A 27,776-nucleotide genomic window follows, 5' to 3' on the forward strand; every position below is an offset into this window, starting at 1 on the left:
CCCTGGAGACGGGAAAGGCTACCCACTCAAGTATTCTGACCTGGAGATTTCCATGGACTGTATAGTCCATGGGGTCACAAAGAGTCAGATGCGACTGAGCAACTTTCACTTCACTTTACTCGGTCCTCTATCTCATAATCTGTGAAATGGGTTATTCATAGTACCTAATTCATAAAGTCATTGTGAAGATTAAATGAGTTATCTAATGTTATAGGCATTAGCTGTTATTATTATTATTAGGCACAAAACAATGACTTTTTTTTTTTAAGAAAAAGGACGAATATGTTTATTTCTTCTCTGTCTGCTCAGAATATATCTTGACCATCTGTAGCATTATTGATTTAGCATTTTGGTTAGGTAGTGCATTACAGAGTATTTGATGGTGAAAACAGCCATACTTTTTATTTCTATGACTAGGAATGTATGGTGAACAGTTGGAATGTGGTAACACTATGTGAGATAAAAGATCCAGATAAAATGCAGTTCCATTTGGTGTGGCCACGGCCCGCTCTTCATTTGGCAGCGTGCTTCTTACATATCTCCAGGAATTCAGTCACATCTTCAGGAGACCCCAAGATGATGGGCGCCCTCTGATGGATGTCAGTGGGAACTATGTCCAGCACAGCTTCCTTTCCAGTGGTAGCCATTCCTCCTGCCTTCTCTATGACATAGGCCATGGGGTTACACTCATACAGTAGTCTCAGCTGGAAAACAAGAGCAGCATCCTCACACCAGAACATATTACACAGAAAAGAGATTTGTTCCATAGCAAAGTAGTGCAGAGCTGATCCAAGGTAACTGATACTTTCCCTTACCTTCAGTGGGGTTGTAAAAGCTCCCCCACGAAGTTGCGTCTAAGACTGAATGGTTAATTTAATCATTTGGTTAAGTTAAGCCATCCACCAGGAGCCAGCAATAGATTGCATGTGAGGCAGACCACCTGGACTCAGGACTGAATGACATTTTGGCAGAACCGATGGTTCCCTTCTCTTTATAGCCCAGAGACTGGACCTAATGAGTGATTCTGTGTGTGTTTTGGATGGACCTTTGCCTATTCTAAAAGCATTTAAAGTCCACGGCAGTGTCTGGCTGCAGACATCTGGAAAGCAGACAGGCTCCTCCAAACAGTATAATATTGTTTGCAACTCTGTACACATTCCTTTTACAATTCTCCTAAGGCTTGAGGGTTGGGATTTAGTATGCTATACATCTTGGCATTTACTTTTAAATATTAACTTTTTTATTGTATGCATTTTCATGTAGTCTGCCTACTGAGTAGACAGCTTTTTGCAGGTGTTTCCTGACTCTATTTCCATACAGGTGTCAGGGTCAGATCTGCAAAACTGAAAATAAAAGGGGGGGGACCCTTAATATTTACATTAAGGAACAATTTTTTGAGGCATTAGAGAAAAGTGCTATAAAGCAGGCTAATCACATAGGTTGGGATGTCAGAGGGGGCTATGACAAGAGTGGTGTTTAAAGTAAATAAGAACATCCTTAGTGAACTGGACACCACACGCGATAAACAGAGATCTGATCATATCTGAAATACATGAATTTATAACTATCTTATGGGGATTGTTGTTCCTTCTCTCATATTAAAAAAGAGGGGGGAAACAAAAGGACACTACTTGAGAAGGAAACACACTGACCCTCTGCGTAGGAGAAAAGTGGGACATCCTTTCACTAGCATGAGCAAGCACAGCCCATCCTATGGCTTCCAGGAAGCCTGTGGGCACGAGACCAACGCATCAGTAACAGCTCACCTGAAAGCTCTAGGTGTCCCCAGAGATTCTTTCCTTCTATAGAAAGGTATCATTTTCCAAGCAGCAAATGTCAGCTCACTAAGTTATTTCAATTTTCTGCCTTTTGAAAGCAATCAAAGAAAACCTCTGTTTGGGATACGTATGTGATTTGCTGCCTTGGTAATGAGGTTAGACTGTTTCATTTCACTTTATGAATGGAATTCATTTTGTCCAAGCCAGACTACATACCCACTGGAAGCACTAAGCACTTTCAGTCCCCTCTGACCATAATATCTTTACTTATCTTTAGCTACAGAAGGGCTCTCGAGAGATCATTTTTACCTGATATCACCTGTCATTAACCAGGACAGCCTTTAATCTAGAAAAGAATATGCCATAGACATCCTTTGCACCCTACTACAGAGCATAACAGCTTCCATGACCCTTCTTTCTTCCTCAGTCAAATCCCCCAGGCTGCAAATGAAATCTACTGCTGCTCCACCACTCTTAGGGGATTTATTTACCTTTCCATTGGGGCTTTTCTTGTTAGCTGGATACATAAAGATCCCTCCATAGACTAGGGTGCGGTGTACATCGGCTACCATGGAGCCCACGTACCTGGCGCCATAGGGGGCTGAGTTGTCCTATAAGGTGAAGACCAGCAATAATTAGGATTAGAGAAAAGAGAGTTTTCTTTTTGTCCTCTATGCTTATTCGATTCAGCAATCAAACAGAGCACCTTTTTTTGAGGTGTGTATTTAGTGATGAAAATCTGTTCCCAAGAAGCAGAAAATGGGAATAATGGAGACAGCCTCTTACATCTCCTAGTAGCTCAGATTACCCAAGGAGGCCCCAAGGAGAATGGGGCAGATTCAGGCTCTGGGGTGGGGCAGGCATTTAGCAGGATCTGGCGGGAAGAAGGATTCTGTGGAGCTGAGCAGCAGGGACAAGGGTGAGGTTTGCATCTCACAGGAGCAGGAACTGCTCAGGCAAAGGAGAAGCTGTCTGCCTTGGGCCCGGGGAGGAGCCTGGTGCCGCTGGGGCAGAGGGCATCTCTAGGGAGAAGTGGAAGGAGAGATGATAAAGCTGGAGAGAGAGCCTGGGAGTCAGCTCTGAGGGACCCAAGTGCCATACTAATAGCATTTGGGCCTCCTTCTCAGAACACAGCAGCCTCTAGTGGTGTCAAGCTAGAATAGGACAAAATTGGATTTTCCCACATAGGACCAGCCATTTCTTCTCTTCGTTTTCAGTGATTTGTAACCTCTTTAGAGAGCTAGCACATGGATGCTTAATCTAGAGACGACTGACAGAAATCCATCCAGTGACATGGGGCTGGGGCCTGGGGTGCAAGAATCACGTTTGTACCAACTGAGATCACGGACCCCAGAAGTGAACATGTTTTATTGCCATGACGTCATTCACCTGGCTGACATTGTTGTCCTGATTTTCTTCGGTCAAGAGAAAGTGACAAAGGGGTGATGTCCCAGGACGGGGTTTCCAGTCCCCAGTACCTGAGTGGGAACTTAGCCATAGGGGTCAATGCACAGTGGAGTCCCCTTATTTCCACCCCATCCCCCACCTTTCCTCTCCAGGGTAAGTCATGAATCAACACATTTCTGCAAAGCTCAGGGGCCATCCGTGCCGCCACCACCCCCAGCCCTCACTTACTGGGGGGAACTTCTTCCTCTGGATATACTCGGTGAGGGCAGGATCAAATTCCTTCGAATAGCCCTCATTGAGGCTGTAGATGCTCCCTTTCTTTTTGATCTTCACATCCCTGTCCACCAAAATGAACTCTCCAATGGCCTGTGAAACAGAAAGGGAAGTGGAGAGGTGAGGACATCTCCTCCAGGGCTACAGGAGAGGGTCGCAGATTGGGTTGGAGGGATTGGGGGCTGGAGGCCTGAGGTCACACCTGTGCTTCAGTACATGCTTCAGTACAAAGAGCTTGGATTTTGTTTTTTCAACTGAGGTGTAATTGACATAACATTATGTTAGTCTCAGGTATACAACATAACGCTTCCATATTTGTGTATGTTGTGAAATGATTACCAGCAAGGGAAATCCTTGGCCTGGGACAGGTGTGCCATTGAAAAAAAAAAACAAAAACGGTGCAGGCCAGAGCTAGGATATCAGGAGAGGAGATGGGCACCTAGTGTTCATGGCTGCTCTTATCTCAGCTTCCCGGTTTTTGTTTCTGTCTTGATGTCATTTTCCCCGAGTACCCTGAGTTCACCGCATGTATAACTTCCGATGCCTTTGCTTACTGATCTGAAGACTGTTTCTCAGAACTCAAGCTTCCGCAAAGTTCCAGCACTAAGCTGATGCCTTTAGGGCTTAGATTCTTCAATGTTGAGTCATTTCAGTCATGCCTGACTCTTTGAGACTCTATGGACTGTAGCCTGCTAGGCTCCTCTGTCCATAGGATTCTCCAAGCAAGAATACTGGAGTGGGTTGCCATTTTGGAGATTTGAATTTGGGAAGACGGTGTCACATCACTACTGGAGCTCTGGACTGTTTGGGGCTTCTCTATGTCTCTGATAAGAGAGTGATTGAGGCTCCACCTATCTGAGAAGGAAGTTGCCCCAGAGAGAGGAGAGTTAAGAAGGGAGGCCCTGCCATAGACACATCTCTCCCCAGCCACTTATTCCCATAGCAAAGCTTGGTTCTGGCCAATATGGAGCACAATGGGACTAGAGAGGAAGGGAGAGAGGAGTGTAGGGAGAGAGGAGTGTAGGGAGAGAAAAATGATGAGAATTAACAGTGGTCACTGAAAGGTACCATTGTGAGTGATTCTTTTTTTTTTCTTTTATGATTTTTTTGGTGAAAGTCTAGAAAATGAAGCCATTGCACAAGTGCTCATGAAACCATGCTTCCCAGACACCTCACCCTGGTACCTGGCCAGAGCATCCTACCCATGGGGGGTGGGGGTGGGGGTTAGTCTCTTGTACATGAAGAAAAGAGACTGAAAAGCTTTTTGTACTTTAAAGCTTGCTTGAGAGGCACATAAAGCTGTTGCAGTCTTTTTAGTGGAAACTGTCAGCCAAAATGAAATGAAAGCACTATGCTGATCAGAGGCTGCCCCCTGCCAACCCCCACTCCGCAGGCATGGGGAGCAGAGGCTTTGTCAGCAATGGGGAGGGCAGCCAGCAGGAAGGAGGGCAGCCAGCCTGCATGGTTCTTCCAAACACTGAGTGGCCATTAGGCGTGAGGACAGCAAGAGACTATGAAACACACAGAAACTTACTCCCGGACATAACGTCTGCAAGCTTGAAACAAGAAGAGATTTAATGTTTCCAGCAGTTCAAAGGTAATAGAGAAGTCACCAGAAGAATGTCTGGGGAAGAGGTAAATGCCCAGCAAGAGGATAAATTCACAAACGTCGATGATTTTGGAAACCGACCCCTGGGGTCAGTGTGAACTTTGCTCTGGGTCTGCCACTGTTTTCCCCTGAAATAACAGCCTTTGGAGGCTTGAACTAGTGCTGTTTCCCTACCCTTGTTTATTTGTTAAGTACCAGTATGCCAAGGAGCCAAAGTCCAATTGTGCCACAGTGCAGGGGGACAAAGGCAGCCTGCGTTCCAGTTTCTACGACCTGTCACCCACAAACCCTGAGGCCCCACCACCAGCAGCTTGCTCCTCACAAGATTCCAGTAGGTAATGGTACCTGGTGTTCAGTTTGTCAGCAAAATGCACCAAATAAATAAAGTGCTTCATTAAATGTTATCTGAGGATATTTCTAAAACTGAAAGGTATTTATAAACTCAATTCTTTTTCCCTTGGGACACTGGACCAAAGGCATACCTACTGAAGATGACTCTACGGAGTCCATATCAAAGGTGGGTTTAATTGGGTAGAGCATTTAAAGAGATTTCTTTGCCTAGTTTATCTGCTCTGTTAAAACTGTCATCTAACAGAGTAAATAAACAACCCCAATTAATAAACACATGGAAGAAATTCTCCTCCAATTAAAATTGCTAATGAATATTTTTCATGGCACCTTGGGCTCCTCTTCATGAGGGAGTTTCCTCTATAAGATGGACTAAGAAATTATCTTCATTTCCTTATTTCCACTTCCTCGAGCTTGTCAAAGTCTTTCAAAACCACAAGGGTTCACTGAAGGTTTGCATGCACCGAAGCTTGCATTTCATTTGATGTTGCAACGCACATCGAATGAATCTGGGAGCTAATTTTGAAGAAATGAGGTGGTCTACTTCTTCAGCTGGGACACCCATTCACCTCAGGAAAATAAACTGGTAATGGAGAGAGTGGGTGGCAAACAGACCATCTACGAGTCCCATCTGGTCTATAAACGTGCTTTAGTCGGCTAGCACAGTGTTTTACACATTCAGAAACCTAACATTTTCTAAAAATCCAGTGTTTCTTGAAACACTCGAAGCCGTGGAAGAGTGAGCTGCTGTTCCCAAGGAGTCACAACCACTGGACCTCCCCAGTTCCCTGCTGCCCCCCACGGCCCGTCACAGCACCCCCCATCCTGCCCCAGCACACTCCACACATTTGTGTGGCCTGCCCAGCCCAGCAGGCATCTGAGTCAGCTCAGTAATGTCCTCCCTAAAGAATTCATTGTGAAACAAAGACTCCCTCTTGTGCTCTGGACAGACACCATTTGTCACCTCAGTAATCTTCTTATGATGTACACATATGGTCCATCCATCTCTCTACCCCGCTTCCCTACCCCATCATCTCTGTCCCTCCATGGGCCTCATCTTCCACCTTTAGGAACTGACTCCCACCACCACACACACAACAGACACTCACAGCCACCAGCCAAGCACCTAACTCCGCCCCCCACTCCGGGATCTCTCACCGGGTCCAGCATGAAGCAGTTTACTCCATTTGCCATGGCCAGGACCAACATGGTGGCACTGCCATAGAGCGCATAGCCAGCAGCCACCAGGTTCCGGCCTGGCTGCAGAGCGTCCTTCTCAGAAGGGTCATCTTTTGAAATCTAGGACAAGAAAGAAAACAAAACACATTTTTGTTTTGTTCTGTTTTGTGGTTCTTTTTGCAGTTCCTCCCTTAGCAAGATGCATTATCAAGGTGCTCTCCTAAAGAAATAGGGCATCTTCCTGGATGGAGGTGGGGCGTGGGGGGCGGGGGCAAGGAGGAGGGCTTCCTCCACACACCAGTCATATCCTGATTATATTACCACAGCGACCTTCCCACCAAAACCCAAATTTCCTGCATCTGGATCCATCTTTCCAATCTGAGTCCTCCTTCAATCTTACTAATTTGATATTCCTTCATTTCTCCATTATCACTCTCAAAAAAAGAGCATGCCTCCATGCCAGCGCCCACTAATTTAATCTTATTACAGGCATCAATGTCTTTCCCTTGCCTACTCTATCTTTATTTAAACAAATTAAAACTGGGCTGCACAGCTACCAGTCTGGCGAGGAAATCAATTTCCTGAGCTCCTGCCAGTTGTGCCACATACTCCAGTGAGCAACATGCTCCATAGTCACACAAAGAAATTCTCAGAAATACAGACACTGAGACTATCTTGCCAGGGTCATTACCATGCAGGACAATGCTCTCCATGTTTTTAACCATGACCCACAGTAAAAAATACATTTTATATCACAAACCAGTACTAATACAACTACAAAAATTTAACAAAATAATACTTACACTTAGAATATGTTTTTCATTAAAGACATAGCCCACTGGGTCAGTGCCTCAGTTTGTCCCCTAATACTAAGGAAAGGAACAACTTAAGGGCATGGCTCCTAAGCAGTGGTCACTAATAATTATCTTCTTAACAACTGGCTTCTATGGTCCTCAAAGCAGCCTCAAACAAATCTTTCTGCTTGAAAATTCTCCACTTGAATTTAAACAGAAATGAAAATGAGTAGTTTCTTCAAATTTCATTTATTCCTTCCCCAACCACAGATTCTGGGGCCTGAGAATAAATAAGGGAATTCACATGATGATCCTGGAGATGGAGGTCACCTCAGCAAACACATGCCTGGTAATTTTTCCTATAACTTTTGAAACTGTGGCCCAGAGACCATGTATCTCAGAATCACTTGAGATGTTTACTTAAAATGCAATTCTGGACCTGCAACCTAAACTTACTAAGTCACGTTTTCTAAGGTGGGCTCTGGGAATCTGCATTTTACCATGCACCATAGGTGACTCTTGCACTGAAGCTTAAGAACTACTCATGTAAAAGGAAGTGTCACAAAAAATCACCTCTTTCATTTTTTTCTCATATCTCCAAGCTTTGTGTTTAATAGTTTTCATCTAGATGGTTGGTTGGTTGCTTGGCTGGTTGGGTTGGGCCAAGTTATCTGATTTAGTTTGGTTTGTATTCACAGGGTAGTACAGTGCAGCTAAACACAGAATAAACACAGTATCTAATATCGGAGTTGTTTTCTCAAACTCCAAATTTTGCCAGTGTACAACCTTGAAAGAGGAATTGACTTCCTTCAAAACCAGTGATATAGTGGGAAGAAAACAGGCAGGCTCTAAACATCTCCTCTATCATAACTACTTAACCCTGCAAGTGCAGCACAAAATAGAACAAAGTCAGTATGTAAACAGATAAGCTAACTGGAAGCCCCTAGAGGCTTAGAGTAGTCATTTCTCTGCCAAGAAAAGTCCCTCAGAGAGTCACCTCATCCAGAATCATCCATGTCTGTCTGTGGCACAAGAAAGAACAAACTTGGATTTCCCAGATGGTCCAGATGGTCCCAGATTGGTTAAGAATCTGTCTGCTAATGAAGGGGCTATGGGTTCAATTCCTGGTTGGGGAAGAGTCCATATGCCTCAGAGCAACTAAGCCCATATGTCACAAGAGAAATCACTGCCATGAGAAGCAAGAGCACCACAACTAGAGAGTAGCCTCTACTTGCTACAACTAGAGAAAGCCCTCTTGCAACAATGAAGACCCAGCACAGCCAAAAATTAAAAAAAAAAAATTTTTTTTAAAGAATGAACCACTTTTCCCTGAAATACTGTCACCAATAATCTCAACCCTTCAATTTCCTTGCGTGGAATAAGAAACGGTAACCTTATCCATGATCCATATGCTCAAAAGAAAGACAAAGTAATTCCATCTAGTCATGGAGTTGGAGGAATGCTTTTCTAGCCCAAACCCCTTTCTAATGCCCAAACTTCTCCAAACCCCCAACAATGAATGCCTTTGTTCAAAAAGAACCTATTATAGTCTCATGTGGATGCTTTCAGACCAATGTGCATAAAGATTGGCAAAAATTAGAAACCCTCTGGACCCTACCTTTTTCTACTTATCACAGGCCACCACCTGCTGCAGGTATTGCTTTGTTTTAACCCATGCCACTCCATATAGAGCATGAAAGACATCATGGATTTTGGAGACTTGAGGTGGTGGAGGAGAAAGTCAGGCAGAAGTGCTGTGGGGCTGTCATGTCATCAGACAGTCTTCCCACAGAGGGACAACCCAACCCTCCCTAGAAGTTCTCATAGGGCATTTGGCAGCATCTCCAGTAACTCAGCCAATATTACTCACTACTGTACCAACCTAGTGCACAAAAAAATACATGTAAAATGAGGTCCCTGCTCTCAAGGGGTGTATAATCTGGAGTGAACATCAGCTGATTTTTCCTGACCAGCACACTTCACTCTTCTGCTGACAACTGAATTTTAATCTTCCTTAAGGTACCGTCCCCCTCACTCTTAGCTCCAATGGTGGGCACATGACCCTGACTTGACCAGTCAGATCACTGCATGCCTTAGGCCACAGTGACTGGTTGAGAGATGGACTCATGACTTAAGTCAAGCAAAGCAGGGCTGATGAGGTGAAATCCCTGTTGAAATTGTTGGAAAAGAGGTTTCCATCTTCTTTTACTTATTTATCTATTTATTTTTGGCTGTGATGGGTCTTCATTGCTGCATGCGGGCTTTCTCTAATTGCAGCAAGCGGAGGCTGCTCTTCCTTTGTGGTGCACGGGCTTCTCATTGCAGTGGCTTCTCTTGCTGAGGAGCACAGGCTTTAGGTGCACAGGCGTCAGTAGTTGCAGCACGTGGGCTCAGTGCAGTGGGCTCCAGGGCATCCGGGCAATAGAGTGCAGGCTTAGTAGTTGTGGCACATGGGCTTAGTTGCCCTGTACATGTGGAATCTTCCGGGACCAGGGATAGAACCCATGTCCCCTGTACTGGCAGATGAATTCTTAACCACTGGACCATCAGGGAAGTCTAAGTTTTGCATCTTCTGTTTGAGTCACTGAAAGGATTGAATGGTAGCCCAGACCTGCTGGGAGCCATTCTTCTACCAGAAAGGAGGGCGCTATAGAGACAGAGAGAATGTGTCCTGTTATGTGAGTGTCTGAGTCCTTGAAAAAAGCTGTACTACCCAGTGGACTTTCCAGTTACATAAACCAATCATTTTCATTTCCTTTCCTTTCCTCCTTCCTTTCCTTCCTTAAGTTGGTTTGAGTTGTGAAACAGTGTGTTGACTATTAATAGAAAAAACAAGTAATATTAATGGCTACCATTTATTGAGCACTTTTTATGTGCCAGGCAATGTTTTCATTGCTATTATGCTTAATTTTCAATATCTTCCCCTTATGGATAAGGAAACAAGAGGTTATATTGCCCAAGGTCCCACAAACCTAGTAAGTGTCAATGTCAGGAAGCCATATTCCATATGGCTATTAAGTCTCTTTGTGTCCAGTTAAGGGAAGTGAATTGGATTCTGAAGCTGCTAGAGCACTTTTGAAACTCTGCTTTTAGTTTTGGGGACTGGATATTTTTAACGGATATTAAAAATTAGAATGTATCCAATTGAGGGTAAGCACACTAGTGAGAGGTCTAAAAATCATCTCACATGAAAGATATTTAAGTTAAGATTTAAAAGAAAGGGCCTTCCAGGTGGTGCTAGTGGTAAAGAACCCTTCTGCCAATACAGGAGACTTAAAGAGACTTGGGTTCCATCCCTGGGTCAGGAAGATCCCCTGGAGAAGGAAATGTCAACCCACTCCAGTATTTTTGCCTGGAGAATTCCATGGGCAGAGGACCCTGATGGGCTACAGTCCATAAGATCTCAAAGAGTTGAACATGACTTAAGTGACTTCGCAAGCTTCAAAAGAAAGAGAGAGGAGGGCAAAAAAGCCATTTCCAAGCACGTAAAAGAATCTCATTTTCTAACGATACAAAAGACCATTCATTATGAGCAACAGGGAGACTAATTTTGATTCAATATTTGGACAAACACTCATTCAACACCTCAGGAAAATTCTACCCCTTCTGAATATCTTCAGCCAGAGGCAGGGTGACACTTCTGGAGGTGCCATGGCAGTAACTTCATAGAAACACTGGACCACAGGCCCTAAGAGATCCCTTTGGAGCCTGTTTTTAGGCATCTTGTGGGCAAGGCCAGCTCACTGTTGCCGGATTCCAGTTACCAACTGATGTTATGTCACTGAGTGGGTGCACCAGGGAGCTGAACTCCAGCCCAGAACCAGCTCTGCAGAAAGCAGGAGAGGTCTCCTTTAAAACATCAGACATTTCGGTATTTATGCCCTGTAAGCTCTCAAATGGCTTCAAACAATCAATAAGACTTTTGAAAACTGAAATGACTTAAAGACAATGTGACACTCGTCACCTCTCTCAGACTTTAAGAGAGTCACTTCAGGTTTATTGAGTGTGGAGATGCATTATTGAGTTGTTCTAGCATTTGTAAGTCAAGCTGCTGTTGCAAGCTGTTTCTATCTTTTTTAGTTTATAGTGTCAGTTTCCCAATTTTTTTTCCCCTTAAAAGAGTCTTTATTGGGGGAGGGAGGTTGAGGCAGAAACTGGGGCTGGCAAATGTTAATGCTGCTTTAGCGTTGGTTGAATCATTAACCAAAAATCTACCTCTATATGAAGAATTTTGCTACAAAGCTCTCTTGCTATACTATAATATTTAGATTTGATACCTTGCTGGTAAAATTACATGCCTGCATATCTATACCAAGAATGGAATATTTCATGGTATGACTTGAAAGATAGATTAATTCCTGTCTTTGTCTTTCTGGTATGAGTATTAGAACTTTCAATTACTTAAACTGCTTCCCAGCCAAGACAAATGCAAAATTTATTTCAGTAATGAAAGAAAACTGTCCCATGGTGGTCCTACTTTCCATGTTTGAAAGGAGATTATGTGCAATACTAGACAACAAGTCACTTTGAAAAGTAAAGCACAAACTGCAGTCTCAGTTCTTAAGTTATGGCCTCTACATCCCAGAATGGGGGAGTTGAAGGAACCTCAGAGGTCAGCTGAATTAGCTGCCTCGTCCATTAAGATGAAGGAAAGGGCTCAGCCTCAAAGGCATCTGTGAGGTTTTATTTCTAAAATAAACAAGAGGGCTGAAGACAAGATGACACATTTTAGATTTCATCGTGTTTTATGATGGACCCACGGGTATTCATCTATTTTTCACTTGTCTGTATGTTTGAACTCTCTTCCACCAACATCCACCCCCCAGCCCTCCACACACAGACTTAAAGTAAAAGAAGGAAAGAGAGGCTTTAGAGGTAGAGTTCCTGCACAGGTCATGTGGGTAGAAGAGACACAGGGCAGAAATCTGGATCCCCATGCTGTACCAGTGTGCTTTCTGTAATTTATAGCAAAGGAGTTTAGGGTCAGCAAACTCCTCCCATAAACCAACAGATAGCAAATATTCTAGGCTTTACTGTCACAGTCCTTATCACAACCACTTAACCCTGCCTGTGTAGTGCAAAATCAGCCAAAGGCAACATGTAAACAAGCAAGCTGACCATATGCCATTAAAACTTTATTTATGGAGACTGAAAATTAAGTTTCATATAAATGTCACGGGTCATGAAATATTATTCTTTAGATTTCCTTTTTAGCCATTCAAAAATGCCAAAGAGTTATTTTTTGTTCACAGGCCATAGCAATCAGGCAATGGGCTGGATTTGGCCGGGGGAAGACCATGGTTTGCAGACTTGATTTAGAAAACTGAAAGGACAGTTTTGATATAATCCCTATTGTTGTCACACTGACAATTCTCAGTTAACATGGTTGTCAGTACTACAGCTATGCACCATCTCTTCCCACCTATCTCTTACTACATTTTCTTTTAACAACTTAATAGATTTTCACTATGCAGTTAATGCTGGGAAAAGTCATAACTTGAGAAATAAGGGTTTTTTTTCTGGTGGCTCAAATGGTAAAGAATCTGTCTGTGACATGGGAGACCTGTGTTTGATCCCTGGGTTGGGAAGATCCCCTGGAGAAGGGAATGGCTACTTACTCCAGTATTCTTGCCTGGAGAATTCCATGGACAGAGGAGTCTGGCAGGCTACAGTCCATGTGATCACAAAGAGTTGGACATGACTGAGTGACTAACACTTTCACTTTGGGGCTTCCCTGGTTACTCAGCTGGTAAAGAATCCGCCTGCAATGCAGGAGACCTTGGTTCGATTCCTGGGTCGGAAAGATCCACTGAAGAAGGGATAGGCTACTCCCCTACTTCAAGCCTCACGGGGTTTCATGATGTACAGTCTGGCTGTACCACCAACAGTGAAACAGGACTGGATGTTCAAACTTAACTCTACTTTTGATCCCAAACCAGCTGCTCGATCCATTATATTTTACCTTTCTGTAGATGCCAAAGATGGTTCCAATGGACACAAGGCAGTCAATGTTGGATGATCCATCAAGGGGATCAAAACAGACCACATATTTACCCTGAACAAAAAAGAAAGAAAATATTAATACAACTTTGTTTTAAAAATGAATATATTGTAACAAAACAGAGAATATACACTAAGAGGTTAAAAGAAGGAATCTAGGGGAAAGTTCAAGAAATGTGTTTATTTATACTCTGTCAGGGAAGGTATGAGATGGTACACAGAGTGAAAACAATAACAAATATATATCAAAAGATCATTAGGCAGAGAAACACAGAATAGGAGGCATAGATAAAGGTAAGAAATACAAATATTACATAATAATTCACTACATCATTGATTTGAATGAATCATCATTTTGGTTTGAGTTTCCTGGCAGTCAAGGAAGAAGAGAAACAAGATTAGTCACTTTATTCTCTTTATTCATAAGGGAAATGCTAGTTGCTCAGTCGTGTCTGACTCTTTGTGATCCCATGGACTGTAGCTTGCCAGGCTCCTCTATTCATTCATGGAATTCTCCAAGCAGGAATACTGGAGTGGGTACCCATTCCTTTCTCCAGGGGATTTTCCTGACCCAGGGATCGAAACCATGTCTCCCGCACTGCAGGTAGATTCTTTACTGTCTGAGCCACAAATGTTATAACTTAGGTGAAATAAAGTCAATGTTAAGGTCTATAAGAAAATTTTCACGTAGTTCCTACAGATGACACTTAGGGTTACAATGCACAGAGTTCTCACCCATATTCCTATTATAATTCCCAAAGGAAATAACCCTCAACTACAGCGGAACTACCAAAGATTCATTCTATGGACAGAATTTTCAGTGGTACTCTGGAGCTGACTGGAATTGGTTCTCAAGAGCCAATTGTGCACATCTCTTCCCATCTCTATTTTCAGTGATGTCATGTTGATAACTTAAAATCAATTATGGGACACTATTTCACAGTTTCAAGTGACAAGTGCTACAAATTAAAGATTTTTTTTTCTAATAGAGAGCCAGTTTACCAGCATACCACTGGAAATTTTCCATCTCCAAGTTAGCTACTTTAGTATGTGGTTTTTAAATTTTTGCCTCAAATTAAGACAATTCTCTGATTCCCTGGCTTCTTGCTCTTAACAAATCCTCCTGGCCAATGCAGGAGAAACTGTTATCAGGAAAACAGGAATATGCTTATCACTACAGTACATTCTAATCAGAGAAGTTGGGCTGACAGAGAATATTAAACAGCAAATTAGATCCTAAAATAAACATGCTGAAAACTGACAAGTACCTTTAGAAAAGCAGCAGAGAACAATATGAACTTTAGTAGTATTTTAGGAATGACATAAAGCAATCAAATCGGATGTGACTCTCCATTCCTCTTATAAAGGTCAGATTGGATATCAGGCAGTATCTTTAAATTGACTTTCTGTTGCTTTTTTCTCATCATACTCCTTCATGTCCTCAATTCATCTTAAACAGGGAAAGATAGTAAGCCATATAACTGCATTTTTCCACTCAAAAGGTATTATTAGTATTATATGATTGTTGTTCAGTAAAACCCGGATATACCCTTTTCAACAATAATCTATTGTTGATCCCCTGCAATGCACCAGGTATTGTGCTAGATGCTGGGATACAGAGGAGAATAAAAATTGCTCTCTGCCCTCAAGAAGCAATCAGATTGGAATGGAGCAGGACCCTATAGGGCTTTCTTAGGAGAGATCCTCTTCCCCACCCCTATGTCCTCTGCTTGCCTTTTGTCTGTAGAAAAACACTTTGGCCAAAGAATAAATTTAATCATAGATGTGAGAAAATGCAAAAACAAAGGAAAAACAATCAAGGTAGACCAAATAATAGTTTAGTCATTAAACAAAGTCAAGAACCTTCAGTTCTTTCTTCTGAGCCATATCCCTTGAGCTGTTTTGCAGATACTGAATCCCCCACCAGGTGGAAGAAGTTAACTACATGAAAACCAGACTAACCATTAAGCTTACACAATTATTTTTAAGAACTAGCTTCAAGGAGATGGGAACAAACTGACCCTGGAGTTGAAGATTAGTTGTACTTAAAACAATCAAGATGACACTAATCAGACCAATTTCAAGATGACTGTCAGAGCCAATTGTACTGTTCTGCAAACAGCTTCTTGCCTCTGCCTATAACTCCCTGAAACTCCCCTCTAAAAACTCCTGGCCCTAGATCAGCAGCAGGGAGTTTGTTCTTTGGGACATGAGTCCACCTTCTCCCCAAGATTACTGGTTTCCTCAATAAAGCTATCTTTCCTTTTACCCAACACTTGCCTCTCAATGGGCTTCCCTTGTGGCTCAGCTGAGAGTCTGCCTGCAATGTAGGAGACCTGGGTTCTATCCCTGGGTTGGGAAGATTCCCTGGAGAAGGGAAAGGCTGCCCACTCTAGTATTCTGGCCTAGAGAATTCAGGCCTAGTTCTCTGGCCCAGAGAACTATACAGTCCATGGGGTTGCAAAGAGTTGGACACAACTGAGCAACTTTCACTTTCACTTTTTGTCTCTCAGTATTTGATTCTAACAACCTAAGTTTGTTAACAAGATTAATAAGATTCCAATGGATTCCAATGCAGGAATCACTGATAGGAACTGCTAGCAGTTTAGACTGGCAGGAAGGTTGGTTGTGAAGATTGGAAACTAGGTGAATGGAGACGGAGCAAAGGATGTAGTTAACAGAAGACAGACTTTGTAGAGCTTTGAACATGACGATTAAAAGAAGTGGAGATAAATATGAGTATATTTGAGCCTCTCCCATGTATGAGCACATAGGAGAGATGGTAACAGAATGGACTGTGGTGAAAGTGTGGACAGGAGAGGACAGTTTGAGATATGGCAGTGAGGAAGAATCCTGAAATGATGACTGGTGGTTCAGGAGGGATCTAGGGTGAGTCTTAAGAATCCAGCTTGGTTGAACAAGTGGAGTCATTTATGAAGCCAGAAAGAAAAATGATTACATTAAAACCCTCAGTAGCGTAGGAGCAGACCCACCCTTTTCTCAGGTTCTATTATTATGGCATGTTTATCTTCTTCTGACACAAGAACACAGGTAGCAAAAGATGACTTTAACACATTAACAACCAGGTCGTTGGAGAGGACATCCAGCTTCTTCACTTGATCTCCTGTCACATTGGTAGAGCCAGCAATTCCATAGCTAGAGGGAAAAAAAGCCACAAAAATATAAGCCATGAACACCAGAATGTTAGTGCATCTATAAAGTCACTAAAAGAGAGCATTTGGTAAGATTTAGAAGAAATGAAAGGAGACACATGGTTTGGGAGAAACAGAATGAGAAGGATGGCCATCTATCTGGAGTGGCTTCTGGAAGGAAGGCAATATTCACCTGTCCAATGCCTAGCATGATAACCAGCACAGCTTTGTGGCTAAATTCATGTTTCTCAGCCTTTTCCTCACTATGGCCCTAAGGAGGCTTTTTTTTTTCTCTAACACATTCCCCCATGAAAATTTAATATTACAGATAGAGTGTTATCTGTTTATGTACTATATGTCCATATGTTTCATACCTAAAATGACTGTTTTTTTCACCACCACCAATAACCAATTTTTACCCTTGAATGCATGAGTTAATGTACAATGAGTTAGGTGAGAGACAAAGCAAGCAAAGACACTTTCTGTGTGGGAGGGAGCCTGAGATGGGAACTAAGCCAATGGATCTACTGTTTTATAGCTGACAAGATCCTAAAAGAAAATAAATATTGACAGATCCCATCACCTCATTTCATAGAGGAAGCTCACTCTAAGACACCTTCTCTAAACTGGAGCAGCAGAGCAGAGGTGAGAAGCTTACTTTGACTTCCAGGCCAGGCCTCTCCTGGTGGTAACTCACAACCTCCAGCAGGAGTCCTAGGGGCTGGAGGGAGTGGGAAGTCCAGAGTCCTTACTTTATTTTCAAGGTACCTGCAAATCAGTAATTGTGGAATTCCCAGAAACCAAGTAGTTGGTCCAAAGTAGAGCCTAGTTTGTTAGAATGAGGGAAGAAAAGGGTTGTCATAGCCTGGGGTTGAATAGGAACATTGAAAGGAGGGGAAATGTATTTGAGGAAGGATGCACAGAACATGAGAAGAGGCTGGATGTGGCGAGGGAAAGAGTAAGAGCATTGAAGATAATGCCAAACAGCTGAGAGTGGGTGTTAAGGGGCATCTTGGCTGGGAGCACTTATCTGGGGACTGACTGTCGTGGTATTCACTGGTTCATCTCCTGAAGATGCATTTTTTCTACCCATAACTTGGAAGTCTCTGGCTGGCCAAAACTGAGCCAGCACCAAATGGCTCATCTGGCCTGACTCTCTCCAGGAAGTAACTCCAGTTATCACTGAGCCCATTCTCCAGTGTGGTCTCTTTCAGCATCATTCTCCCGCACACCTGGAAACATCATCTCATCCCTCCAGCCCTCCTCCCAGCCCTTTTATTTTCATTATGTCACTCCTATTTCATGAATGAGAGACCAAGGGATCTATCAAACTTGCAGCTGAGGTTTTGCTTCTCCTTCCACACAATCTCTTTCTCACTTCAGTTGTGAGGCTGATGTTGATGAAGAAGAAAGGCAGCCATATTCTGGGCTGAACTAGGGCCTGGCTGGACCCAACCACTTAGTGGCCTCCATCTCCCTCAACAGCCCTACTAGCACCAGTTGGTTCTCCTTCCTAGCCTGACATTTCCACCATTAAAATCATCATTAATTCAAAAGGGCAAACAGCATCGATGGAAAAGAATATGGGCTTCCTGACAGAGACCTGGCTCAGCCCTCAGCTCTACAAGTCCCTTGCTTTCTCTGAGCCCTCCTTTTCACTCGTGAACATGGAGGGCAATGATGCCTCATGGGGCTGTTGGAGGATTACACACATCGCATGTACACAAAGGGTTTAGCACAGCCCTTGACTCTCAATGTTAAATCCCTTGTTTGCCCACTAAAGGGAGCACTCATGAACAATCTGCAGTACTATGGGAGGGTTCTCAAGATCCCCCTTGCTTCATCCATCATCGTGTTGCCATGATGTTTAACTTTTAATTCCATGAGGATGAGGACAGAGGGCTATGTTTTCCCCCACTGTGTGCCAGCTTCCATCACATAGTAGGCCCTCAAGCAATACTTGCTAAAAAGTATCCACTGAAGAGAATAGAAACTTGACCCTGAAGAAATGAGTATAGGAATCAGTAGACTTCGAGGTCCCTCCACACCCTGGAGTGTGGAGGAAGCCTCTGGCACAGTCCCCAGAGGGACTGGCCTATGGGGACAGCTCCAGGGAGGCCTGGAGGGCTGGGACAGGTGGATGAGCCACCGAGGCAAGCGTGGGCAAGACCTACACTACACTTTGCTCCATGTTCTACCTGCTCACGCACCTGGCTCAGTGAGATGGGTGAAGAGCGGTCAGGCCTCAGCCCTCTCACTCAAAATCTTCCCAGAGGCCTGTGTGAGTGATTATTTATTCTGCAAATATTTTTTTGTCCCCACTGTACTGAGTGCTGGGGTTACAGTGCTAAACAAGACACCATTCAGCATCTAACCCTCATGGAGCTTAGTGAGTGAGGAAAACAAGAAACCAATACATACTTCTGAATGAATAAGATAATGTCAGAAAGTGACAGGGGCTCTCATCTTAATAAAAGGAAACAAAGTACTGGGGGATGGCCAGGCAAGGGTCAAGATGGTCAAGGAAGGTCTCACTGCAAGGGACCAGTTCCAGCTGAAGGATACTTCGGGTGTTTTCTAAACAAAAATGAAGCTATGACAAAGCCCTAAGAGAGTCCAAATAAGCCAGCCAGTAATGATTCCAAAGAACAGCTCTGGGTTAGTAATTTATCCAAAGGAACAAGGACTTTGTTTTTCACATATTTCCAAATGGGAGGGGTTGCTCTGTGCACATTTATACAAGTAACTTTTTAAACCTCAAAGTCTTTCCCATGCTGTGGGCTACAAGAGGCTGTAGTCAGCCTCAGGCCAGCTGGCTCATCCAACCAGGACCACCAGCCAGGTTCCATACTGCTGTTCTAGGGTTATAAGGTGGCTGCTGCCCTGGGGTCACACCACTTCTCATGGGGAGTCAGGTGGGGCCATATAACAGCTGCAGGATGAATATTGTGGGGGACGCTCACCACATCAGAACCCAAATGGCCATCTTCATGGCCAAACCATGCAGACCTCTGTGATGGCCCTGCCTCCCTGCCTGGACAGGTGGTCACATCTCCGTCCTCCTCTTTACCCCCATGGAGGCTCCCTCCTCTGTTCTAACTAGAAAGAACCTTCCCCATCTTTCCTCCAGTTGCCTGTGAAGCATAAAAAAAAATGAAAAGAGATTATTCTGGGCCCCTTAAAGTCAAGATTCAGGCACTTTCTAGGACATCTTGTGGGAGGGTTTCCCTTAGTGAGACCTTGTGTTAGGAAGGTCTTCAAGAAGGATCAGAAAAGTGACTCTAAGGTAGAAACAGGCTTCAGAATGAAGAATTCCAAGGAATGAAGAATTCCTGCCATCTCAGTAGTGACCATATATGAGTCAATACTCCCATCACCTTGGTTTCTGTATGGTGCACCTTAGCTCGTGAAGTTAGCTTTGTCTCACATGGCCCTGCGTCATCCTGCCCAGGAATGACGAGCCAGGACTAAGCAAATGCTCAGTCAGGCTTTCCCCAAGACGCCTCATGAGGGTTCCCAAGAAGGAAAGCAAGACCTGGACAGTACATATTCTATGGATCAATGAAAAGTCGGAAGCAGGAAAGCCTTCTGCAACTTTTTTTGTTCTTTTTTTACTTTTTGGCCACACCCCTCTGGCATGTGGGATCTTAGTTCCCCAACAGGGATGGAACCCAAACCCCTTGCATTAGAAGTGCAGAGTCTTCCCTGGACTGCCAGGGAACTCCCAAGGCTTTTGCAACTTTGACAGAAGAAAAAGGCCCTAAGAAAATCCTCAAGGAACTAATTAGCTGAAGAACAGAGTTTATTTTCTTTGTAAGTTTTCAGAAAATCCTTTAGAAACAATGCTGCTGCTGTTTAGTTGCTTAGTCATGTCTTTGTGACCCCATGGACTATAGCCCACCAGGCTCCTCTGTCCATGGGGATTCTCCAGGCAAGAATACTGGAGTGGGTTGCCATTCCCTTCTCCAGGGGGATCGTCCCTATCCAGGGATCAAACCCGGGTCTCCTGCTTGGCAGGTGGATTCTTTACCACTGAGCCACCTGGGAAGCTCCTTAAAAGCAATACTCTTCTGCATTTTGATCAGTCATCATTCCATCAAAGGTCCCAAAGGCCTTCACTATATAACCTGATGGCCACAGGCAGCAGCAGGGAAAGGCAACGGCATCATGAGCTTCCCTCCATGAGCTGGGACTCTAGACTGTGAGGGTTCAAATCCCAGCTCTGCCACATGCTGAACAATTCTGTGTCAATCTCTTAGCATCTCTGATCTTTGGTAAAATCAGAATTTAGGGTATCTATGGCACAGTATGTAGAAAAGGAGTGTAAATGGGCTGACATCAGTAAAGGACTTAGAACAGAGACTGGCACCAAGGAAGTCAGCAGGAAACAGAATCCCACCCCTAACACCCCTCAGCAGGAATACTACCCTGCTGAGAAGTACCAGAGGCACCTGGGCTCAAATTCTGCCTTCTCCTCTTGCCGATTACATGATTTCCATCAAGTTGTCTCAGCTCCCTGATTGTTCATTTCTAGGCTTTGTAAGGATGAGGACTAACCCATGTGATGCACCTGATTCATACAGGCCAACGGCCGCCATCACCGTTCTTAATGGAGCTGTGTGTGCCTGTTCCACAGGAATCCATTAAATACGGGTTGGCTGATGAGGGGGAGGGTATACTACTTCTAAACCAGTTTTGCAGGCAGCTTCTGGGAAGACAGCCAATGCAGAACAGTGTCACAGATAACTAAGCAAAAGAAAGTGCTCAAAGTTCACATTTGACTAACAGGGAATATTATTTCATTTGAGAAGCTTATGACATGTCACCTCAATTTTATTCATATTAGTTGGCCCTGCAGCCCAAGTTGTTCAGGGTGGCACAGCATTCTGTCAAGGTTTATGTCCCTGTGACTGTTCATTTTTAAATCCCTGGAGACACAAAAGTTCTCCGAGTTTGGGAAGAAAAAACTCTCTGGAGTTTGGGAAGAAAAATCAACTTGAGAAGCTGCTGTCTGTAATATCTCTCTCTCTCTATTTTTTTTTTTTTTTTGGCTACACCATGCAGCAAGTAATATCTCTTCCTTTATGCTTACTATATAAACCTCACTGAAAATGTGAAACAGCTATAAGTCCCTTTAATTCACATGGTGGGAAACTCTTGAGAAGGATAGGTTCATTTGACCAGTGTTTTTAAATCCTTAGAAATTTGGACTAAATATTAGCATGTTTTTCTTTTTTCAAATTTTCATGCAGTTTCTAGAGCTGTTTTACAGCCATAGTCTATGATTACTGATGGTCTGGGAAAGTCTCCTTTAACATTCCTGAAGCACCTCCCTAGATACAAGTACCAGAGTCAGGGCCACACTTAGAGAACTTTCTATTACTTCCTTGATTTGCTAACTAACTAGACCTTTTCCTTCTGAGGTCAGCATGACCATGTAAAGTTCTTGAGTTAGCATGCACAACAGCCAAGGGGGAAGACCTCATCTTCACAAGAAAAAGGGAGGCAGATTATTATTTAATCCTTATCGCTAAAGCTGAAGGTAACCAGACTTGTTGATTGATTCTGAAGTGAATGACCAACCAATCATCCAACCCAGAACGTCCAAAGGTCAGATCAGAAATACAGTCTGCCCTGGGTATCCTGGGGTTTGCATCCACGAATTTTCACTTGTGGTTAATTGAACCCAAGATTACTCAGGGCAGACTGTACTCAGACATTTTATCTAAGGGACATGAGCATCCACGGATTTTGGTAGCTGTGGGGTGTCATGGAACCAATCCCCCGTGGACACCTAGGGACAACTGTACTTTGAAGAAGAGGTGCCAACCAGAGCAGCTTCAAAGGCTGCAAATCCCAATGTTGGCTTAAGTTCATGGCAGCCCAAAATGTGCTCATAGGATGGTATCAAATCCTTACAGAAATTAGACAGCAGAGCCACCAATCTGAGCCCAGCTCCATCTTTCTCCAAAATATTCTCTTAAAGCCCTCCATGTTTCTGTTCTGCTAAATCAGTTCCTGGTTTTCTTCTCTGCCTGTCTCAGGGTGAATGTGTCAAAACCCAGAGGCCTAATCTTAAGTCACTACTTCATACCCAAATTCCAGACTGTCACCAATAACTGCAGGCTGGACAACATCTCCAATAGGATGCCCCTCTCACATCTCAAGTTCAGCATCTCCATAATGTTGGAATCACCTTCTTAGCCTTCTCTAGCCTCTAAAACTTAACCCCTCCTTTGGAATTCTGGTTTCATTTTCACGGTTTTGTTTTTTAACATCACAGCCCTGATCTCAGTTGCTAGGATCTGCTCTTTGAGAACCTCCCTTGTTGTCCTTCTCCCCTAGACCCCATCCAGACTTCTCCCAGGTCCCCCTATCTCCTCTAATCCTCTAGTTCTGAATCCTGCTGGTTTTCCAAGTCTTCACTTTCCCTCTTCTAACTCTGTACTTCTAGTCATAGCTGCCCCAGATGAATCTCCAATCATGCCACTGCCCTACTCAAAAACCTGTACCTCTCCCCTTTGGTCACCCCCTCAAAAATAAAGTATTCACCCTTGCCACATAATGTTCCCCCAATGCACCCACAATTTAACATCCACAAATGCTCCACCACTACATTACACAAAGGGCTCCAGGTTTCAGTCAAACCAAATAAGCACCATTTGCAGAAATATCTTCCGAGCTTGTACCCCTCCTCACACAGCAGCCCAGCCATCAGGCCTTATGACCAGCTTTGCCTGCCTACTACAAATGCCCATCTTGATGGGCCATCATCTTTCGCATCCACATATTTTTGCCAACTATATAAAAGTATCTTTCAGAATCTCTATTGCTGGGACTTTCCTGGTGGTTCAGGGGTTAAGACTCCATGCTCCCAATGCAAAGGGCCCAGGTTTGATCCTTGGTCGGGGAACTAGATCCGTCATTCTGAAAGGAAGATGCCTGCAGGTAGGAACCAAGATCCCGAGTGCTGCAACTAAGCCTGGAATCATCTTCCTACCTTTCTCCAGCCTCTAAAACAGCTTATGTGGCCAAATAAATCTCTTTTGAAAAGATTCTCTACTGTATTCTAACTCTATACATGTAACATTTTCCCTAAAGCATAAGCTCTGTATCTTTTTCATCTCTCAGTCACTTCTAGAACTTAAGAGAGAGAGAGAGACCTCCAGGCTCTATGTTTAAACTCCTGATCTGTCCCTGATGAGGAGTCAGGGCTGACCTCCATAAACTGGTCCCACAAGGTTCCTGCAAGTCTGCAATCATCTTGTCCCTCTGGCTAGATGTCCTACTAGGGCAAGTCGGTAGCATTAACAAGTTATTTGCAGGTACGCTAGCCTTTTCATCCAGGATATCAAAGTCAATAATAAGCATAATTTGGAGCCCAAGTTGAGATCTTGTCTTATTTCCCCCTCCCCAACTACATATGATACAGAGACAGTCAAACTTCTTTTCCCACGGGAGTACTGAATGTTCAGGTTCTATTCTTTCTCTGTCATCCATCCACATGAGCATGTGAAATGCCCATTTCATGGGTACAGTGCTCTTTGAAATAGTGAAAGACCAGTGACATGCCCAAATACATGGGAAATGTCAAATAGCTCATGATATGGCCATACAGTGGAACACTGTGTGCTAAGTCACTTCAGTTGTGTCCAACTCTTTTCAAACTTATGAACCATTACCTGCTGGGCTCCTCTGTCCATGGGATCCTTCAGGCAAAAATACTGAAATGGGTTGCCATGCCCTCCTCCAGGGGATCTTCCTGATCCAGGGATCGAACCTGGTTCTCTAATGTCTCCTGCATTGACAGGCAAGTTCTTTACCATTAGTGGCACCTGGGAAGCCCTAGTGAACACTATGCAGCAGTTAAAAAGGAGGAGGTGAATTTACATGTCCTGACATTAGAGGATGCTCATTATATAGAGTTGAATAATGAAAGCAGACTGCAGAAAGGCATGTCAAGTGTGATCCCATTTTGTTTACTGTTTACAAATAGTCACATGGAAATGCTTATCCATGTATAAATTTATATGAATATAAAGAAGTATCTAGTAAAAAAAGAAACCCAGTAAATTTTGAACAGTGGATACCCCAGGAAATGGATAAAGGTGGGTCTCACTTTCCCCTTTGTGTTCTTCTGAGTGGTTTGAATTTTTGTTGAGTAACATATAAAGGGTTTCCCTGGTGACTCAGATGGGAAGGATCTGCCTGCAATGCAAGAGACCCAAGTTTAATCCCTGGGTCAGGAAGATCCCAGGAGGAAGGCACAGCAACCCACTCCAGTATTCTTGTCTCGAGAATTCCTTGGACAGTACAGTCCATGGGGTTGCAAAGAGTTGGACACAACTGAATGATTAACACACACACACAGGCACAACATATAAAGGAATTTATAATTATAGCAAAAACTATTTCTTAACCTAGTGTTTACAGGTGCCTAGTTTAAAAAAATATGCACAGTTTATACAGCCAAAATTCGCACCCTTTGTTCAGGTTCTACTAATATCCCACTACCTATGGTCCCACTATCTGAGGTTACTTATAAGGTGGGGAAAAAAATAGTGAAGTCGCTCAGTCATGTCCGACCCTTTGCAACCTCATGGACTGTAGCCTGCCAGGCTCCTCCATCCATGGAATTTTCCAGGCAAGAGTACTGGAGTGGGTTGCCATTTCCTTCTCCAGAGGATCTTCCTGGCCCAGGGGATCGAACCCGGGTCTCCCTCATTGCAGGCAGATGCTATACCATCTGAGCCACCAGGGAAGCCCTAAAGTGGGAAAGATGCACCTCAAAGCAGATCTTGTGTTTCTGAGTCTCTTTGGGGTTGTGAAAGGTGCTGACACATTTTTAAATACTACAAAAATGACAAGCACTCTTTTTTAAAAGAGTAGGAAATCCAATGGATAGAGGAGCCTGGTGGGCTACAGTGCATGGGGTGGCAAAGAATCGGACATGACTGATTCTTCCCTTCACTTTTTAAATAAGCCCCCTGGTTTTCAAAGTCAGGTAAAGCTGTGAGGACACTTTTACTTATTGTACATTATGTTTAAAGTAAGAATTTAATTGAATGTGTTTCCTAAAGCAAAGTCTCCTTAGACATGTATTAAGAAGGTCCATAGGTGAAATAGTAATGGAGTCACGACCTTCCTAACATACTTCACAATCCCTCTCCCATCAGGGCCCAACTTTGCTTGACATCTGAAAATAAATGATGATAAACTCTTTCCTTAAGAGTCAGCTTGGATAGATTGGGAGTTTGGGATTGACATGTACACACTGTTATATTTAAAATAGATAACCAATAAAGACCTACAGTATAGCACAGGGGACTCCGCCAATACTCTGTAATAACCTAAATGGGAAAATATTTTGAAAAAGATACATGTATATGTATAACTGAATCACTTTACTGTACAACTGAAACTAGCAGAACGTTGTTAACCAACTATACTCCAATATAAGATAAAAAAAAATTTTTTTAAGTTAGCTCTACCAAACCATACTGTAAAATCAAACGTGAAGAACTGACAAGAGAAGGAATCCAGGTTTCAGGGGTTGGGTTTTTTCAGATAAGCTATGAGCACTGTGAACAATGCTTATGAAGTGCTCCTAAGTATGAGAAATACTAGGAAGGAGTATGAGCAATCTGAAAACCCAGGTATCCTTCAGCTAAAATGAGGACCAGTCTAAACATAAAATGCTTGTGCACACCAGAGTAGACCAAAGGGTATTTGTCTTAGTAACGTAAAAGCCTCACAAGAAGGTACCCTTTGAACCCGTGTCCTATCATTCCTTTGCTACGCACAATGTGATCTGCAGACCAGCAGCCCTGCCACCACAGAACTTAGAAATCCAGCTTCTCAAGCCCCACCTCAGACCTTCTGCAGCCCCATGTACACCAGCACTGAAGCCCTTGAGGCGCTCAATACTGCAGGCTTCCTCCCAGCCTCCTCCCAGCCCAGCTTCCCCACTGCTTCTTAACAAGACTTGTTCAGGGTCAAGGAGATACTCAATTAGAAACCTGACTTGGGACCCCAGTTTCAAAGGGAGTGAAAGCAAAAGGATAGAAAAACAGAAAGGGAGGCACGGGGACCAGCACTTTCCCATTTGAAGCTAGGGTGGGTGTGGTGGGCAGGCCAGGTGCCCATGGGGCCAGTCAGTTTCACCAGGAGGAGGCCGAGAGAGGTGCCAAGGCTGCTCAGCCCAGGGGCGCTGGTTGCAGGGTGGAGGCAGGTATGGAGACAGGCCCCCCAGGTGGGCACCCACAAGCTTAAGGGAGGGGGGAACTAGGGCTTGAGTGTGGTTTGAGCTTCTGCAGAGGAGCTACCAGAGAGAGGGTGTGGGTATCCCAGCCATCAGAGAGACAGACTGACAGCAGGGGCAGAGGCTGCTGCTGCTGCTAAGTCGCTTCAGTCGTGTCGGACTCTGTGCCACCTCATCGACGGCAGGCCACCAGGCTCCTCCGTCCCTGGGGTTCTCCAGGCAAGAACACTGGAGTGGGTTGCCATTTTCTTCTTTAAGGCATGCATGCATGCTAAGTCGCTTCAGTCGTGTCCGACTCTGTGCGACTCCATGGACAGCAGCCCACCAGGCTCCTCTGTCCACAGGATTCTCTAGGCAAGAATACTGGAGTGGGTTGCCATTTCCTTCTCCAAGGGGCAGAGGACCAGACATCATACTGTCTGGTAGATCCCCAGTCAGAGAGAAAGTGGACTCGGCTAGGGTTGGGGCTGGAGGGTACAGAGGCCTGACTCACAGGTGCGCGATGCCCGCCTTGCGCACGGCCGTGGAGATGGCTTTGACCGCGGTGCAAAGCGAGTTGAGCAGTTGGGTCATCTCGCCCGTGCCGCGGGCCTTCCTGCCCTCTTCCATGACGAAGCGGGTCAGGGTGACGATATTGGTGTCGAAGGCCGTCTGGTCCGTCATGCTGGGGCCCGGTTGCGGCTCGCTGGGCGACAGGTGCAGGCGGCGGGACGCGGCCGCAGCACAGAGTGTCAGCACTGAGGCTCCGGAGCCGGCTAGGTGCCAGTCCCGGGGCCGGGTAGCCTATAGGCGCGGGTCACCGCCCTCCGCCCCCGGGAACACCTCCGCGCCCCGGACCCCGCCCCTCCGGCTGCGGCCCCGCCCTCTCCGACCCTCTATGACGTCGGGATCCTTGTCCAGTCTCAGTTCCCCCAGCCGCTGAGTGTCCCCCCGCCTCGTGCCCCGCCCCCACCCCACCTCCGCTTCCACACTCTC

At 44.4% G+C, this 27,776-nt stretch overlaps 1 protein-coding gene across 2 annotated transcripts; it reads right to left on the reverse strand.

Moving 5' to 3' along the window:
- Positions 1-375: 375 nt before the first annotated feature.
- On the reverse strand, positions 376-27,655 carry FBP1 (fructose-bisphosphatase 1). 2 transcript variants are annotated; one of them, XM_081522412.1, is made up of 7 exons: positions 27,295-27,655; positions 16,382-16,544; positions 13,351-13,443; positions 6,574-6,714; positions 3,414-3,551; positions 2,270-2,389; positions 376-704 (listed from the first exon to the last, which is right to left on the reverse strand). In XM_081522412.1, the coding sequence occupies exons 1-7, from the start codon at positions 27,462-27,464 to the stop codon at positions 513-515; spliced, it is 1,017 nt and encodes a 338-aa protein (XP_081378538.1). In that variant the 5' UTR covers positions 27,465-27,655; the 3' UTR covers positions 376-512. The 2 variants fall into 2 exon arrangements, with proteins under 2 accessions (XP_081378538.1, XP_081378548.1); XM_081522422.1 differs by lacking the exon at positions 6,574-6,714.
- Between the last annotated feature and the right edge of the window lie 121 nt (positions 27,656-27,776).

Source organism: Giraffa tippelskirchi, chromosome 1, assembly GCF_054371585.1.
Source record: "Giraffa tippelskirchi isolate mGirTip1 chromosome 1, T2T-mGirTip1v1.2.pri, whole genome shotgun sequence".
In the NCBI taxonomy this organism is placed as follows: Eukaryota; Metazoa; Chordata; class Mammalia; order Artiodactyla; family Giraffidae; genus Giraffa; species Giraffa tippelskirchi.

Excerpts from the sequence above, each read along its gene's own strand:
- FBP1 (XM_081522412.1), bottom strand. The coding sequence starts at position 27,464 with ATGACGGACCAGACGGCCTTCGACACCAATATCGTCACCCTGACCCGC. Across the intron at positions 16,545-27,294 it reads AAGGCGGGCATCGCGCACCT|CTATGGAATTGCTGGCTCTA; the intron begins GTGAGTCAGGCC and ends TTTTCCCTCTAG. Across the intron at positions 13,444-16,381 it reads TAATAGAACCTGAGAAAAGG|GGTAAATATGTGGTCTGTTT; the intron begins GTGGGTCTGCTC and ends TTTTTTGTTCAG.